General features: G+C 35.5%; 4 protein-coding genes across 4 annotated transcripts; 2 read left to right on the top strand and 2 right to left on the bottom strand.

The window, feature by feature from the left end:
- Nucleotides 1-2,002: 2,002 nt before the first annotated feature.
- On the top strand, nt 2,003-3,267 carry CBG14006 (the record flags this gene model as incomplete). Its single annotated transcript, XM_002644210.1, has 6 exons — nt 2,003-2,043; nt 2,086-2,194; nt 2,255-2,363; nt 2,417-2,530; nt 2,571-2,635; nt 3,145-3,267. 6 exons carry the CDS (start codon nt 2,003-2,005, stop codon nt 3,265-3,267), a joined length of 561 nt encoding a protein of 186 aa, XP_002644256.1.
- Nucleotides 3,268-4,869: 1,602 nt separating this feature from the next.
- CBG14005 lies at nt 4,870-5,299 on the top strand (the record flags this gene model as incomplete). Its single annotated transcript, XM_002644209.1, has 2 exons — nt 4,870-5,100; nt 5,147-5,299. 2 exons carry the CDS (start codon nt 4,870-4,872, stop codon nt 5,297-5,299), a joined length of 384 nt encoding a protein of 127 aa, XP_002644255.1.
- An 8,385-nt stretch (nt 5,300-13,684) lies between these two features.
- On the bottom strand, nt 13,685-16,610 carry CBG27610 (the record flags this gene model as incomplete). The annotated part of the gene is made up of 3 exons (XM_045239396.1): nt 13,685-13,728; nt 15,413-15,825; nt 16,480-16,610. 3 exons carry the CDS (start codon nt 16,608-16,610, stop codon nt 13,685-13,687), a joined length of 588 nt encoding a protein of 195 aa, XP_045099450.1.
- Nucleotides 16,611-18,342: 1,732 nt separating this feature from the next.
- Nucleotides 18,343-18,772, bottom strand: CBG14002 (the record flags this gene model as incomplete). The annotated part of the gene is made up of 2 exons (XM_002644208.1): nt 18,343-18,495; nt 18,542-18,772. 2 exons carry the CDS (start codon nt 18,770-18,772, stop codon nt 18,343-18,345), a joined length of 384 nt encoding a protein of 127 aa, XP_002644254.1.

Here is an 18,772-nt window from a genome sequence, read left to right as displayed (position 1 = left end):
GATTTTTTTGAATTTCATGTCCGGCAGGTAAAAAACGTAAAAAACCACTGTCGGCGACTTGAAAAAAAGGCTGTCAGGTGCCGTGGCCTAGGTTTCTCACTGAAAATCCTCGTCCCCCGGCGGCACCTTTTTTTGAATTTTCTTCCTTTTCAATGGCGTTTTTCGGAGATTTCGGATTTTCTTTGAATTTTTTCGCAATAATATTCGGAAAATAGATAACTTTTAACACATTTTAATGCAATAAAAATTTTTGGTCGGATTCCCCCTTTAAGGAATCCCCCCTTTTCTGAAATTCGTTTCAGATATGATTCTAATTCTCTAGAAGACATCATATGACGTAGGTTTTAAGATCTACACCAATGATGTGTACTTTTTTTTGAAATGAAATAAGAAAACCCACCAAACCGAGAAAGTAATGTTTCAGAATCATTGAACCTTAGGCGCCATATGGTTGTTTTTTGCCACTATCCTACAATAATTCGTGTGATCTTTTTCTTCGAAGTCAAATTTTTCTTTTTGAAGATCAATAAATCAGGCGCCATATGGTTGTTTTTGGCCAGTGTCATATGTCAAAAACACAAAAATGTCTTTGTTGAAGCAAGCATGAGATCTTCCTAGAAAAGTTGGTGATGTCAGGCGCCATATGGTTGTTTTTTGGCAGTGTTAGATACAAACGGAAACATCTACGATCTTTCAATAGAGATACGACTTCTGGATCGTTTTGTGTTTTTTGGTTCTAGAACTGAAAACATTCTAAATTGGTCGCAAACTTTAGTTTTTTTGGAACACAATCGTGTTCTTAAAAACTAATCCTTCAATTTGACATCTAGAACACGTTTATGGTACTAGATCAGGAACACGAAAAAAAAATCCAAAAACTTTTTCGAGCAGTATGTTTTGTTTAGATTGGTAGGATTCATGTATGTAGTCTGAAATCAAGGGGATTCAATTTCGATTAAAATTTTTTGATTAACTTCGAAATTTCGTATGACAAATTTTGTTTTTCCTAAATGTTGTTTGAAATTGTTTTCACTACATTCCAACTACATTCAAAATGTTTTTTCAATTCTTTAACATATAATTTAGGAAATGTTAGAAAAATGATTTCAATGTTTCCTTGTTCCTGATTCTTCTTGTCAACATGATAAATACAGTGGCGAGAAGTGGTGAGGAGAATTTTTTCGAACATTCATTGCTTTGTTCAAAAACGCTCAATTGACTTGAAATTTTGCATGAGAATAGCTGTAAAATTCCAAAACATAAAACTCGGTTTTTTGAAGGTTCTCATTTTCAGAATTTTTAGAGCAGTTTCAGATGTAACCGTGGTCAGAGAATCCACAAAAACTATTTTGAGGATTTTTTCTGGCTTCGATTTTAGATGTCAAATGATTTTTAATGTCCACGTATGCACCAAACAATTTTTGAAAAATTTTGGAAGTCGGGCTCTCGAGTTATGATGCTCAGAGAACAAAAGGTATGTGTTGGCGTAACTCCGCTGAAAATGTGGTTTTGATGCTCAAAACTTCACAAATGATGTGATTTAAGTTGTTTAACAGTTTTATGTTAAATGTTTTTCAATTAAAAGTTTTTTTTTTCATTTTTAAATTTTAGAAATTTTTTGTAGAGGTGGGAGTACGATGAATTCGAACTTTCGCGAAATCGAACTGTCCCGAAATCGAACTCGTTCGAATTAGAACTGTCCCTTTTTCGAACACGCCCAGAACAGAACAAGAACGGAATCGAACTGCTATAAATTCGAACTGTGCGGTGTCGAACTGTCCCGGATTGGAACTCTGTTAGCAACAGGGCGCGCTTGCTTTTTTAAAATTATTTTTGTCAACAAATTTTGCATGTTTTCTCCAGAAAATAACTTTTTTCACTTATTTTGGATATTTTGCGAATTTCTCTTCCCGTTTCGAGAATATAAACTTTACAGAAAGTGGCTTCTCGTAAAAACAAGCCGATCGTTCAAGTTCAAGGATATGCAATGCGTTTCAAAAAAATGAACAAAAATGGAACAGAGCTTTTTTACTGTGTCGAGCGGTAAAAAATTGCAGCATTACTATAAAACAATATTTTTTCCAGAGAAAGACGAGCTCGATGTGATGCAGCTCATCTTTTCGACAGAAGGAACAACACGTTCACTGTTAAGAAGCAACATGTGAGACACGACGAGGATTTTGTCAGAAGTGAAGTTAGTATCAATCGATAGAATGTAACAGAATAGTCGTCACAGCAAACGATTTTTCTTCAGGCATTCCTCGTGCGCCAGGAATTGAAAAAATGTTCGAATGACGGAAAACCCCGCGAAGTGGTTGATGATGTTAGAGCCAAGTTCTCTGTAGTTGCTTCAGTTGCTTGTGGTTAGTACACAACATCATAAAGTGTCTTATAAACAATTATATATTTTTAATAGGATCCTATGACGCAAAGCGAAAAATCATTGACACTGCGAAAGGAAGAAAAGAAGACGATGTTATTGAGATGGATAAGGGTGGAAGCATTGCAAACGAGTTCTCACAAACTAAAGGTAAACACAAAGTTTTGACATTTGAAAAATTCAATTTCAGATGGACAGAGGTTTCTAGTAAAAGATGAGCAGTTTCAAACAGCAACTGGCTCATCACGGATTCTTGTATTTGCTTCAGATGTCGGTCTTGAGTTGCTTGCTAATTCTTGCCCATTCTGTTTAAAAGTCATGAATTCTTTCTTTTTTAAACACATATTTTCTATTTTCAAAATGTTTTTTCCTCACTGTATTCAAATAAAAATGCTTTTTTTGTTGTAAAAATGATTTTTTTTCTGAAGAAAACTTGAAATTTTCAAAGGTAATGCAAGCGCGCTCTGTTGCTAACAGAGTTCCAATTCGGGACAGTTCGACACCGAATCAGTTCGAGTTGGAACAGTTCGATTCCGTTCTTGTTCTGTTCTGGGCGTGTTCGAAAAAGGGACAGTTCTAATTCGAACGAGTTCGATTTCGGGACAGTTCGATTTCGCGAAAGTTCGAATTCATCGTACTCCCGTAGAGGTGAGAAAAAAGAAAATATTTTTTCCCTACAATTGAAAAAACTTTTAACACAAAAATGTTAAACAACCAAATTCAAATCGTTTGTGAAATTTTGAGCATCTAAAATACATTTTCAGCTGAGCTATGGCAAAAATGCCGACACATACCTTTTGTGCTCTGAGCATCATAACTCGAGAGCCCGACTTCCAACAGTTTTCAAAATTTTTTTGGTGCATATGTGGACGTTGAAAATCATTTGACATCTGAAATCGAAGCCAGAAAAAATTCTCAAAAAAGTTTTTTTATGGATTCTGTGGCCACTGTTACATCTGAGACTGCTCTGAAACTTCAGAAAATGAGAAATTTTCCAAAAACTGATTTTTATGTTTTTGGATTTTACAGCTGTTCTCATGCAAAATTACAAATCAATTAAGCGAATTTGAACAAAGCTATGAATGTTCCAAAAAATTCTCCTCACCACTTCTCGAATATGAAATTTTCATCCTGATGGACTTTGAATGTGATCTTGGAAATTCAATCTCAAATTATACTCAGTTTTCACCAACTGACGTACAATGGTCAGAAAATGCAGAGGATTAGAATATTCGGGTCAGAAACTACCATGAATGGAATCGGAGAAAAAATGTTTAAAAAAAAATGAGTCACAAAATAAGACGATTGCTGTAGAATTTAAGGAGAATGAATTCAAAAAATTGATATGTGAAAAAAAGCAGTTTATAAAACTAATATTTTTCAAACTTAATATTTTTGGAAACAACAGGGTTGAAACATTTGTCTTGAAATTCTTAAGGAGAGTGAAACTTCCAAGAAAACTGTACTGTGATTGATCAGCCGCTACCGGCTGAGCTATCAATTGGGAACTCCTTCAGCCGAAAGATGGAGTACAAGAAAAAATAAAGTAGCCAAAGAAGATGTGAACACCAATCGCGGTGAACAGGCAGGCAAAAACAGATTACTTTTTTTGTGGCAAGAATGACATTCTTCAATCTACAGTAGACTTTTTGCATCAGCTGTTCAAGAAAACAATAGAAATTTTGAAAACTTTTAGAATGAAATTTTAACAAATGAAAAAATTATGAAATTTAAATATCTCAAATGTTATAACTATTTTCCATTTTTCTGTTTTACACACCAATTAAATAATTTATTGGAATGTTGCAAATTCTCTGAATGTTATCTACTTTAGTCATCACATGAGACACGAATTCAGCAAGTCAGTCACCGGATACTTGAAAGATAACTCGGCCCAGGAATTTCTATTTGAATCAAATTTTAAAATGCAGAACTTGACGTCATCGAAAAAATGATACCTATTGTAATTATATCTGATTGCTGTGTCTCGCACCAGACGCCCATGGCGGGATTCGACGGAGAGCAATTTTTCCGGTCCTATTTTTCACGGGTCCTGGTCCGAATATCAACATTTGCCTATGTTTGGATGCTTTGGGGTCGTTGTGCATATTTTCCAAAAAACATGCGGTTTGGTCCTCGGCAGCCCACTCGCCCTCTGCGATCGTTCGCATCCCATTTTTCTGCTATCCAAAGAGAAAACCTAACCGTGAAAGTATTTCTCATCCTTCTCTTATCTTCAAATTCATCATCATCGTACAGCAAGAGGAGAGTTGAAGAATTGGGCGGAGCATTAGATACGAGTAAATTTCTAAAATATAGGCGGAGAATCAAAAACGCATACTTTTCTGAAACATGGGCGGAGAATCAAAAACGCATACTTTTCTGAAATATGGGCGGAGTCTCAAGACCCTTCTCTTTAAAAGGGTCTTTTAGCAGTGCTTTACATCAGTCGTTACCTCACTCTCCCCCGCCTCAACCTCTCGGAGAAAATGATCCGTCTCATTTTCCTCCTCTCCCTCTCCGCTGCTCCCTCCTTCGGAATCTCCTGCTATGGCTACAACGATTACCAAGAAGTCGTCGAGACCCTCCACCACCGTAAGTTCTGTATTGCGGTGTACGAGGTCTCCGATGGCACCGGAGCATTCGGAGGTGGTGAGAGACATCCATCTCGCATCCCGAACATTGTCAATATGACCAAGGGAAACGATTGTGTCATGCAGGTATTTTAAATGGTATGATCTTTTAAGTATCACTCCCAATTTCCAGCACGTCCAAAGCAACCTCGGCATTCCATCGTCCGACATGTGGCTGTGCTACTGTTACACAGAGATGTGCAACTATCCGTTCACTTGGAAGGAATTCGTCAGCCGAGGATACACCCTCAAACCGACCTATGCCGCTGGATTCGAGAAGAAGTGAACTCTGATTGTGTTGATCTTTTTAATTGATTTGTCCCATTCTCAAAACTGATTTGTATTTTATTTCTGTTTTTTTTTGTCTCTGGTCGGAGGGTTCGAAATGAAATTTGTTGCATAGCCCTTGTTTTGAGATTTCTTGGGGCTTTCAGAGTACTCGGGGGTTCTTCTCTGGTCGAATTCTTCGTTTTCATCATAGGCGTTTTGAGTTTCTTCTTGGGTGTTTCTAATCTTCATCGATGGAAAGGCTTATTTTAATAAGTGATACAACGAGTCTTGGGTTGGCAGAGAAGTGTTTCCCTTCCGATTTGTCACTTGGAATGTTGCACTAGACTGGGATTCCATCAGCCCGTGATTTTGGGTTTATTGAACCGCCCGGGTTCATTTTATCGGTTTTCTTTCCGTGGCGGTTCTTCTAATGGTGGTAGTAGTCGAAGCTTTCAGTTGATTTCCACATATTGAACATATGTTCTGAAGCTACATTTCGAGAAATCATTTTGAATTGATCCAGGAATCGGAAGTATTCGAAATTTTCAGAATCTCAATAGTAAGCAAGCTACCTGAGAAATTGAGAAGATCTGAAATTTTCTAAACATTTTATTTTTTGAAATATCACGTTTTCTGCCTTTCTTAGTATGTTTTCTTTCGTCTTCACACGAGTTTCATTTATTGAAAGATCGGTTTGGCAAAAAAAAAGAAGTTGTAATCATTTTTCTAACATTTCCAAAATGATAGGTTTAAGGACTAAAAAAATTTGTAAATGTGGTTAAAATTTAGTGAAAACATTTTCAAACAACATTTGAGGAAAATAATTTGGTTTTGATACACTGAAATTTGAAAATCTTAACTTTAGCAGCTTTATTTCAGACTACAGTAACCATCCGAACCTGAAGTTTTAAACGGAAGACCACTGCTTTTTGATTACGGTTCTTCTGAAATTGTTAGTTTTGCCCCGGTGAGCAGACTAGATTTTCACAGTCTTGCTCAACTTAATTCTAGTTCAACATGTTTTTCACGACGATATCTAGAAAAATCCTCAGCAAAATTTGTTTAGTTTTTCTGCTTCACTGATTTCTTGCTTCTGATTATTGTTTGTCAGATTCTTTTCTTAACACCTGGGATTTTTGATAAATTATTCATACATACGTAGATTAGAGTAAAATCCTGATTATATTTGACGTAGTGTAGTGTTGCAGAATTGTAAAAAAAATATTCGGCCTTTTGAATTCAGGAAACCGGTCTTTTGAATTTAAAAAACCGGCCTTTTGTATATAGAAAACCTCTTCTTGGAAAACAATGTCATCATTCACTCAATAATACGAAAAAAACAGAGTCTTCCAATTATCAGAAAATTTTCGTCATTCTACAAATGATTCATTAGTCATCAGTGGCTTCATCTTTACATTTTCTGTATCCTCGATGTAATGGAAAACTATAAGACTGTGAAAATGTCTGAGAAGGATTTTAAATCCATTCACAAGCTCCTTCTAATCCAGGCAAATGCTTTTTCCTTCTCATTTTATCACATGGATATCCGAAATCCCTTTTTGTTGACGACCAGTTACATAGGTGACATGATGCACCAGCCCACATAATATCCCACATCTTTTTGATATTTGCCTCAACCTCCGCACAGCTGAATATCATTTAGAAGGCGGAGCCTATATCTCATGTTTTTAGTGATATCTCAAAATTTTCCGCTTCGGCGTCTGTCAGTTTTTTGTTCTCGCTTTATCTTGTATGATGTCCCTTTCTACTTATATTTTTCAGTTCTTAGTTGTCTGCCTTCCAGGTGAATGACTGCATAATGATATCTCGCCATCTCGTTTCTCAGCGCCTCGATCTCTCTCGCATTTCACTTGCTCCGACTCGCGGATCTCATTCGAATTTAATCGGTGATATTGGCACCTCGTGTAGGAGCCTAGAGTATTCAAATTTTTCTGAATTTCCATCTTCATATTATTATTTTCTCAAATTTATTTTTTAACAAAATAATTGATCACCTTCTGGCTGGAGATCTTTATTTTGTGCATTCTACCATCTGATTTTTCTGAAGTTCAATCGATTTTTGAATGTGTTATTTATAATTGTAAGTGATTAAACAACGAATAAACCCTCACGATATTATGTTTTTCAGTTCTCAAAAATGGGATCCCTTGAATTATTATGGAGACGTGTTGCTCAAAGAAGTAGTTACTTTTAGAGATCTCAGCATATGATGCCCACAACAAGGATTTTATTTTTTAGTTTTGTTCAAAGTCATCATGACATGCTGCCCAGTCTGGAAATTTATTTATACATATTTCATCTTCAGTTGTTTGAGTATTTGTATCGTTTCTTAGTTTTATCCAAGATCATTTACCACTGCTGCCCAAAGAAATATTCCATTTTTATTGTTTCTCATTTAGTTTTAGAGATTTTAAACATTATTTCCGCATGTGCTGCCCGTACAAATGCTATTGTTTTAAAGTAGTTTTTAATAGTTTTTTTCTGATTAAAACAGGTTCCCATTTTTCAAAAATATTATCAACCAGTGTTGCCCAAACCAATACTGCCAACCAAGTTCATCGCCTTAATATTTTAATTTTCAAGCATTTCAAAATTTTGATTGTTGTTGTTTTTATGAATGAAATAAAATATTATTAAAATTTCTTCCCATTTTTTAGTTAACAAATTTTCAAAAATGAAATGGTTTGTTATTTGCCGGAGGTTTGCATTCACTTCGAGTTCAAAGTTTTTGTTTTTCAAAAAGCCGCAAAAACTTAAACTTGGGTTCTAGAACGATTGAATTTAATAAATTATGTCTATCTGTTGCCTATCATTTTTGATTTTTTCCTTATTGCTAGTTTTACCAAAAGTTTGAAAAACACCAGAAAAGCTGAAGTAGAAAAAAACAGTCGTTAGAAAAAGTTCAAAAAGTCAAAGACGATAAAAAAGCATTATGCCAAACAAGTGGCAGAACATCTTCTTTCTCCACATTTTTTGCAAATAAGGTAGTACAGATAACACAGGCAACACTGGAATTTCGCTTACAAGTTTAAAAAACGAGATCAAAGATTTACATGTCGAACTATCCAAATGGCTTCATTATCTGACATCAAGACTTTTGTGTTTTTGATTTTTTCCAATTTGTAGATACACTGATCAGCTTTGACTTTCTACAACTTTTCAAGTTCGCACGATCTGACATTATTAAATCTTAATATTATGCTTTCTGATTTTCTGTAAATCAAAAGTTCATAAATTATGCTCGAGAATCAAATACGAAATCAATTCTCAACTCCACCAAAACAGGTCAGAATAGATTTCAAGCAGACGTACAGTTGATCTAAACCAATCATTCCGGTGGATTTCGAATTTGGAGAACTAATGAAAATCCTGATGGATGACAAAAAAAAGCGTGTTCTATTGATTTTCAGAGCTATACCTCTGCTCAGCCAGTCGTCGGGGGTACTATCCATTCCAACATTTCGGCAAACCGGAGTCGGTCAGTGGCTCGTCAAGTCATACGATTTCGGTCGGTCGCGATGTCGTCAACTCCGCGGTGTGTTTCTTCCCGTTTTCAAAATGTCTCAGCATTGCACTTCATTTTACGCCTTCTGATTCAGATGGTCTGCAAATGTTTTGGTCAACGCTTTGATGCAATGTATTTTCATGTCACAGACTTGAGGATATGATTTTCCAACCCTTTTTCGGTAGATTTGAGGCAGGTTTTGGTGTGAAATTGAATTCTAACAAATTTCTAGGCACGCAATCAGGGCTGTAATCACAAGCCGACAACCCAAATGAAGTAACTATTTAAGAATCATACAGATAGCAACTAACCCAGGAAATTACGGACAAAAATTGGGTGTCCATTAGACAAATTGAGTTGGTCGGTACTGCTTTTGAAATTTTGAACGAAATTTAACATTATAGTCGCTCTCTTTTGATTTGAAGTATGCACCGAAGTAGTTCACGACGTTATGCGACCAATCTTGCTATCAGAACTCAAAGAATTTGTTCGTTCTCTGCACACAAAACAAATATTTTGTTTTTTTTTTTGAAATAACTCACTTTTCTTCTTTTAAATATGATATTTTACTTTTCCGTTTGATTTGATAAGAAAATATAATTTTCCCCAGTAGTTTTGAAGGAAAAAAATAACTTTTGAAACACATAGGAACTAAAAAATTGCTTTCCTATTAGAAAAAACAACATGAAATGTGCACCGTACTCTTGTCGCGTCGAGACTCGTAGCACACATGCGGGCCTTGGCAGCATGCCATTGCGTGCGCGCGCACACAGAAAACATGAAAGAGTATTGCGAAAGAGGAGACGCAGAGGACGTACTGACCAAAATGGTCCAAGAATCGATATTTTTAAACGCTTATACGTTTTTTTCCTATTTGAGTACTCCTCCAGAAACAAGTTCAATCTGGTACTTTTTCAAGAAAAGAAAAGGATTAATATTTCAAAAAAAGTGAGTTATTGAAACAACTATTAAAACAATTGTTTTATTTTCAGAAAGAAATTCTCCCAATATTGATGGTTCATTAATCACAAAACAACGGCAATTATTCCAATACGCACATGCGAATAAGGTCCAGCAGCTATGCACATAGTACGGTAAATTTTTTTCGAAATTGTGAGACATTTTTGGAAAAAAATTGGTTCTTTCTGGGAAAAACGGTCTCAAGATTATACGGCTGTTCCTGACGATTCGCTGATTTGTCGATCACGGCCCTACTCTTCAGAACATGGTCCCGGCGTTTCGACAGAGGTCCCAACTTTACATTTATTTCGAATTCTTCTCATTAGAAAAAATTTACAATGAAAAAGAGATGTTTCTCCAGAAAGTGATTATGAAACTGTGTAAAATGAATCTCAACTGCTTAGGTTGATGGTCACCAGTGTGAAACAATCGACGTCAAACGAATTTCGCTCTCATTCACATTTCGGCAAATTCGAAGAACAAATGAAGCTCAGAAAAGCTTTTAACCTAGCAGAATAAAGAATTTACTCAAACAAGCGGAACAAACCAAATTGAAGCTTTTTTCTCCAAAACCTAGAAACTGGTCTCCTGCATTCTCGATCCGCCCACAAGTGGTTATCATGCACCTCTTTTAGGCGCATCGTGCAAAAGAGGTTTCAAAAATATTATCCTCCAGTCTCCGACAAATAAAAATTGTTCATCAAAGCATTGACTAAAACGTTTGGATTTTCAGCATTTCTCAATCTTGGAGAATGGGAGTGGAAACATGAAACGAAGAATGCGGCGTTGATGGTGGCGGCACAGATAATCTGAATCAGAATACATAAAATGAAGTTTAACGTTGGATCGTCGGCTTCAGTCAATGTTTGTTCATTCTGAAAACGGAGAAAACATGACCACGGACTAGAATACATGGCAACCGAATATAATCGTAAGACTAGCTGAACTGCTGGTCGATTTCGGTTTGGCTGAATGTTGGAATGTTTACTTCCCCCGACGACTATCTTAGCGCAGGTACAGCTTTGGGAAGCAATAAAACACGCTATTTTGTTTATCATCCATTAGAATTAGAAAGAAATTTTTTCGATATCAAAATTTTCCTCGACTATAATTTTTTCAGCAAGTCTTGAAGATATGTCTCACAAACCACCAACGACTGACTTAGAACACGTTGCCTTGATTATCAATTACAATCCTAATTAATTGTGCTGAGTCGAAATTCACCAGAATGATTGGCTTAGATTTTCTCTCGACTGTACGTCTGCTTGAAATCTATTCCGACCTGATTTGGTGAAGTTGACAATTGATTGCGTATTTGGTTCTTGAGCATAATTTACCAATTGTAGATTCACAGAAAAACTAAAGAATAATATAAATACCGAGTTCTATTAGTGTCAGTTCGAATCGTGTCAACTAGAGCTAAGAAAGGATTTTATTGGTTAGCAGTAAATTTTTTCAGAAATTCAGAAAGTCAGATATTCAGAAAGTCAGATATTCAGAAAGTCAGATATTCAGAAAGTCAGATATTCAGAAAGTCAGATATTCAGAAAGTCAGATATTCAGAAAGTCAGAAAGTCAGATATTCAGAAAGTCAGATATTCAGAAAGTCAGATATTCAGAAAGTCAGAAAGTCAGAAATTCAGAAATTCAGAAATTCAGAAATTTCAGAAATTCAGAAATTTCAGAAATTCAGAAATTCAGAAATTCAGAAATTCAGATATTCAGATATTCAGAAAGTCAGATATTCAGAAAGTCAGAAATTCAGAAATTCAGAAATTCAGAAATTCAGAAATTCAGAAATTCAGAAATTCAGAAATTCAGAAATTCAGAAATTCAGAAATTCAGAAATTCAGAAATTCAGAAATTCAGAAATTCAGAAATTCAGAAATTCAGAAATTCAGAAATTCAGAAATTCAGAAATTCAGAAATTCAGAAATTCAGAAATTCAGAAATTCAGAAATTCAGAAATTCAGAAATTCAGAAATTCAGAAATTCAGAAATTCAGAAATTCAGAAATTCAGAAATTCAGAAATTCAGAAATTCAGAAATTCAGAAATTCAGAAATTCAGAAATTCAGAAATTCAGAAATTCAGAAATTCAGAAATTCAGAAATTCAGAAATTTCCGGACTAACTTTTTTCTTAATTTACTAACTTTTTCCTTGATACTAGTTCAATTGTTGCGTAAATCCAAATGTCTTCAAAAATTTCTTTTTTTTTCTCCCAATTCAACCAAAACTTCAAGAAAACTGAAAAATATGCTATTTTTAAGGTCAATCTGTTTTTGTTACTGTGGAACAAAAAACGAAAGTTTTTATATGGAAAGTTAAAAACAGAGCTTTAGATTTTTAGAACTTTACCTTTTTTCCGGAACTTCAGTTTTCCTGATTTTGGAATTTCGAGATGCTGCAATCTCAGAATTTCATAATCTTTGAAACTTTGAAATTTAGAATTGCAGAATGGAAATGCTGAGACATTCTGAAAACGGGAAGAAAACCACCGCGCGCGGAGTTGACAACATGGCGACCGACCGAAATCGTATGACTTGACGAGCCAATGCCCGACTAAAAGCTAGGAGCACCACAATTTTTCTGGGGTTTTTTCATTTCACATAAGGTAACCACTTTTTTCCTCTAACATAAGCCTTTTCTTTGGCGAAATGTTGGAATGGATAGTACGTCGGGGGACGACTGGCTGAGCAGAGGTATAGCTCTGAAAAGCCATAGAACACGCTTTTTTGTTTATCATCCATCAGGATATTCATTAGTTCTCCAAATTCGGAATCCACCAGAATCATTGGTTTAGAAAGCATAATATTAAGATTTAATAATGTCAGATCGTGCGAACTTGAAAAGTTGTAGAAAGTCAAAGCTGATCAGTGTATCTACAAATTGGAAAAATCAAAAACACAAAAGTCTTGATGTCAGATAATGAAGCCATTTGGATAGTTCGACATGTAAATCTTTGATCTCGTTTTTTAAACTTGTAAGCGAAATTCCAGTGTTGCCTGTGTTATTTGTACTATCTTATCTGCAAAAAATGTGGAGAGAGAAGATGTTCTGCCAGCGCAACTGGAAGAGGATGAAACACTGGCTGCCGTCAGGTATAAGAACAAAAAGATAGGAGCACCACAATTTTTCTGGGGGTTTTTTCATTTCACATAAGGTAACCACTTTTGTCCTCTAACATAAGCCTTTTCTGCTCTTTGTCACTTGTTTGGCATAATGCCCTTTTATCGTCTTTGACTTTTTGAACTTTTTCTAACGACTGTTTTTTCTACTTCAGCTTTTCTTTTGTTTTTCAAACTTTTGGTAAAACTAGCAAAAGGGACAAAATTAAAAATGATAGGCAACAGATAGACATAATTTATTAAATTCAATCGTTCTAGAACCCAAGTTTAAGTTTTTGCGGCTTTTTGAAAAACAAAAACTTTGAACTCGAAGTGAATGCAAACCTCCGGCAAATAACAAACCATTTCATTTTTGAAAATTTGTTAACTAAAAAATGGGAAGAAATTTTAATAATATTTTATTTCATTCATAAAAACAACAACAATCAAAATTTTGAAATGCTTAAAAATAAAAATATTAAGGCGATGCACTTGGTTGGCAGCATTGGTTTGGGCAACACTGGTTGATAATATTTTTAAAAAATGGGAACCTGTTTTAATCAGAAAAAAATATAATAAAAACTACTTTAAAATAATAGCATTTGTACGGGCAGCACATGCGGAAATAATGTTTAAAATCTCTAAAACTAAATGAGAAACAATAAAAATGGAATATTTCTTTGGGCAGCAGTGGTAAATGATCTTGGATAAAACTAAGAAACGATACAAATACTCAAACAACTGAAGATGAAATATGTATAAATAAATTTCCAGACTGGGCAGCATGTCATGATGACTTTGAACAAAACTAAAAAATAAAATCCTTGTTGTGGGCATCATATGCTGAGATCTCTAAAAATAACTACTTCTTTGAGCAACACGTCTCCATAATAATTCAAGGGATCCCATTTTTGAGATCTGAAAAACATAATATCGTGAGGGTTTATTCGTTGTTTAATCACTTACAATTATAAATAACACATTCAAAAATCGATTGAACTTCAGAAAAATCAGATGGTAGAATGCACAAAATAAAGATCTCCAGCCATAAGGCGATCAACTATTTTGTTATAGGATACATTTCAAAAATGAATAATGTGAAGATGGAAATTCAGTAAAATATAAATACTCGAGGCTCCTACACGAGGTGCCAATATCACCGATTGAATACGAATGAGCTCCGCGAGTCGGAGCAAGTAAAATGTGAGAGAGATGGAGACGTTGAGAAACGAGACGGCGAGCTATCATTATGCAGTCATTCACCTGGAAGGCAGACAAATAAGAACTGAAAAATATAAAAGGAGAGGGGAATCATACAAGAAAATATGAGGAAGTATTGATAGACGCCGAAACGGAAGACTTTGAGATATCACTGAAAACATGAGGTATTGGCTCCGCCTTCCAAATAATTTTCAGCTGTGCGGAGGTGGAGGCAAATATCAAAATGATGCGGGTTATTATGTGAGCTGGTGCATCACGTCACCTATGTAACTGGTCGTCAACAAAAAGGGATTTCGGATATCCATGTGATAAAATGAGAAGGAAAAAGCATTTGCCTGGATTAGAAGGAGCTTGTGAATGGATTTAAAATCCTTCTCAAATCTTTTCGAAGTTTTATAACTCTCCATTACATCAAGAATACAGAAAATGTTCAGATGAAGGCTCAGTATCCAAGGGTACATCGGAAAAGGGTACATCGAGTTCTTAGGGTACATTGGATCAGAGGGTACATCAGTTCTTAGGGTACATCTGGGAGGTAGGTTCAAAGGGCACATCTGGCGTTGGTTCTGAGGGTACATCGGAGAAAGGATCCCAGGGTACATCGACAAGTTCTTAGTGTACATCAATTAAAAATTTTGTAGTTTTCAATTGGAAGATATTTTGGTATAAACTGCACTATTTTGCTTGTTTTTTTTTCGATTTGTTTGAAAAAGTACAGTTTTTCATAGTTTTATTGATTGACCAGCAAGCTGGTGAGCCTTCGGCGCGATTCCATCTATTTTTTCAAATCTTCGTTTCTCACTTTTTCTAAATAAAAGGGTCACGTAAATATATATGTATTTATCAATTTTTTCAAAAGTGCACAGACGGACACGAGGACGGACAAACGCCTCTAGCGTTTTATTAATAAGGAAGATTTGTTTATTGGAGCTTGTATCCACAGAATGCAATAGATGTACTATTACATTTTGAGCCTGCCGAAGAAAACAAATCCTTGGAATATCGCAACATGATGATACCTTCAAAAACAGCAAGAGGGCCGACCGGCGACATTAAGAGATGATTTTGAGAGCAAACTCATGTCAACAAAAAACCAGTTTTATTAAAAATTAATGAAAACTACTACTGTCTATTACGAATTATCTGGTCCTAGTTTCTGTATCCCAATCTTTCTGGCGCTTTTACATCGCGTTTCGGCAATTTTCGTGCACATTTGGCGAGTTCAGTTTGTTCCAACGCTCTTTTCGCAGATTTCCTGCTGGAAGATCTGTAACAAATAAGATTTCTAGTTTAGCATGCAACATTATATTCTTACCTAAAATCCGTAGTAGGGACTCATTTTTCTTTTCTACACGGTCATTCGTTCTATTCAGTCTGTGCATTTTGTCTTCTTTGCCACTAACATCCGAGTCGGCGTACATATATCCATGGAAAAACTTCTCCTTGAGTGAAGGCGAGCGAACAAAATGAGGAGAGCCGGAAGATGAACTGTCACTTATAGAACTGTTAATTCTTATGATCGAATCGGTGATAATATCAATATTATCGTCACACGAATTGCTGATTACAGAATTTTCTGGTCCTTCTGTATCCACGAAAGATTCTAACAGATTATCAGTGTTCGTTGTAGTGTTTTCCTTTTCAATGAACAGAGTCTCATCGGTTCTTCCTTGGCCTTCAGTGTCCTGCAGATCCTCTGTAGAAGCTTCTGATTCCGAGCCTTCGATCCTAAATTCCAATCTAAATACACATAACACATCAGAAAACTAACCCATGGATAGTTCGAGAAAAGTTTTTCCGGGAGTTCTTAGCAAATTTTCGCCGGTGTCGTCTAGATTCATTCTTTCTCCCGTTTATTGACTTTTCCTTTTGTTTCTCAGTGAGCGATTGAATAAATTCATTTGAAATTTGTAATATCTTAAAGCTCTTTGAAGTCTGATAATCTCTCAAAATCTATAAATTCCACTTAATCAGCCTAATATGACAACCTGAAAACTTTTTAAAAGTCTGAAAAAGAGTTTTTTCTTGTTAATGTTTTGAAATCATGCATCTTACAATAATTTATTCGAAAATTATATAAATGAATTTATACCGGCTGTCCCGCCTCTCCGATTGTTTTCATGAGATTTGGTAGCACGTGTCACATGTCGAAATGCACCGAATTGTTCATCGGACTTCCAATCTTGAGAATCGATCCCAAGAGTCGCTTCTCGAGTTTCGGAGCATTGGTATCTCGGCTTCTCTTCAAGATCGCTTCGTTGAGAACTGTTTTCACAGGCTCGTGAGTGACCGCTGTTCACTCTCCCAGATGGTCGGAATGGGGTCAAAATCTGAAAATGGAAAATAATGGTACATTTATTAATAAGTTAAAAAAACACTCACCAAATTGTTGAGGTCACCAGAAATAACGAAATTTCATTTTTCGAAGCCAAGTATATGAAAATTTCCAGGTAAGATACTAATACTTTTTGAAGTGGACATTCAGAAAAATAAGGAAACTTTTCAGAGTCCATTCACTACTAGGATTCTAGAAAAAGTTTCCGGAGAACTTTCACAGATCTTTCAGAAAATTCTCATTTGAGACCTGCTAGCAGATACAAGTCAAGGGTGAAAAAAGAATCATGATATGATGGTTCTTGGTGTCTCCATGAAAATAGTAAAAAAGTTCAGAGAAATGTGTACTCGTGGCCGAAAAAAGGTGGGCTGAGCGGGACGGTGAGAATCGAAACAAAATACGAAAAGAAAATAAGAAAACAGAGAATTTATTGCTGGAACGAAATGTCAGTGTTGATTTTCAAAAAAAGAGGAGGGAGTGATCAAAAGGAAAACGATGTTTACCTATCGGCAGCTAGCAGATAAAAATGAAAAATTAAAAAATTCGGAAAATCTGACAAAAAGACGATGGCATTTGAAAAACATAAAAAATCTAAAAAATATTTAAATCATCAAACTCAAAATAAGTTTCAAAATTCGAATACCGTATTTTCTCTAATTTTCACATCCTGCTACGTGCTGAAAAAGGGGACATCCAACAAAAATTTGTGCAGTTCGTCTATTCAGTTTTTTGCAGACATTTTTTCTTTTTAAAAAATGTTCTGGTGATTTTTAAAATTAAGCTTAAAAGCTTTTGGTGATTTTATGAGAAGAACGTTAAAAAATAGAAACTCATGCTTCAATTAGAAAAAAAAGATAATCTAAAACTACTTAAATTCCGAAAAAAACTGAGAGAGATGAAAATATTTTTTAATCTGAAAATCTCAAACAAAACTATAAAGTCTGGTAATCCGGGAAAAAATCTATGAAATACTTGCAAAAGGCCGTGCCGGTAGGAGGATTTTCCCGGCCCGCCTCACAACTGAAAAATGTTTTTTTTTTAATGTTTCTTTTTTTTCTATGAAAGAGAACTTAAAAATTTTTGCCATTTTATTGAGAATCTATCTACTCGTCGTATTCAAACAGAAATTTAATAATCCAGCGTATAGTTCCCATTTTTCTCTCTCCCTCTCATGCTTACTTATTCAGCAATATTCATCTATCCCTCCAAGAATATAACTTGAGCACTAAAATCGAAAAATGGGTGACTACACACTTTGACTCGGAACAGCCAGTGTTTTAGAGGGGGGAGCTTAGGTATTTGAATACTGAATAAGAGACTGTTGTCGAGTATTTCGTAAAACATGTGGAAAAATTATCAGCTTTTTGATCTGAAGAAATAATTTTCCGAAATGGCCAGAAACTTGGTTCAGTATAATTTTTTTCAATCTTTCAAAAGTAAAGAAAGGACAATCTGGTTCCAGAAAAGTTAGATTTCAAAACATTTTTTTTGAAAACAATTCCTATTTTTCTTCGAAAAGTCATATTGTTTAAAGTTGTTATGATTCTCTTCAAAATGTCACATTCAAATTGTTATTCCCAAACGTTGTTTGAAAATGTTTTCACTACATTTTAACTAAATTTTCAAATCTTTTTTCAATCCTTCAACCTATAATTTTGGAAATGTTAGAAAAACATTTCTTGTTCCCGATTCTTCTTGTCAACGTGATCTTTGGATGAGAAATTGAAAACCCATAATGAAAACGAAGAAGACTACAAAAGAAGAACCGCAGAGTACTCTGAAATCTCCAAATATTCCAAGACACGGGTTATACAACAATTTTTATTGACTTCCCTTCAAAACTTTTGACAAAAAACACAGAAAATTGCAAGAATCGGACAAATCAATTAAAGAGATCAAACATCAAGAGTTCACTTCTTCTCGAATCCAGCGGCATAGGTCGGTTTGAGGGTGTATCCTCGGCTGACGAATTCTTTCCAAGTGAACGGATAGTTGCACATCTCTGTGTAACAGTAGCACAGCCACATGTCGGACGATGGAATGCCGAGGTTGCTTTGGACGTGCTGGAAATGGAAGAATAAATTCAAAAGCGCATACTGTTAGACATACCTGCATGACACAATCGTTTCCTTTGGTCATATTGACGACGTTCGGGATGCGAGACGGATGTCTCTCACCACCTCCGAAGGCTCCGGTGCCATCGGAGACCTCGTACACCGCAGTACAGAACTTACGGTGGTGGAGGGTCTCGACGACCTCTTGGTAGTCGTTGTAGCCGTAGCAGGAAATTCCAAAGGAGGGAGCAGTCGAAAGGACGAAAAGGAAAATGAGACGGATCAT

The sequence above is a fragment of the Caenorhabditis briggsae genome (assembly GCF_000004555.2).
Source record: "Caenorhabditis briggsae complete genome, chrX, whole genome shotgun sequence".
NCBI lineage: Eukaryota > Metazoa > Nematoda > Chromadorea > Rhabditida > Rhabditidae > Caenorhabditis > Caenorhabditis briggsae.
The sequence above is the reverse complement of the archived record's forward strand: the minus strand, read 5'-3'. Positions and strand labels throughout refer to the sequence as shown.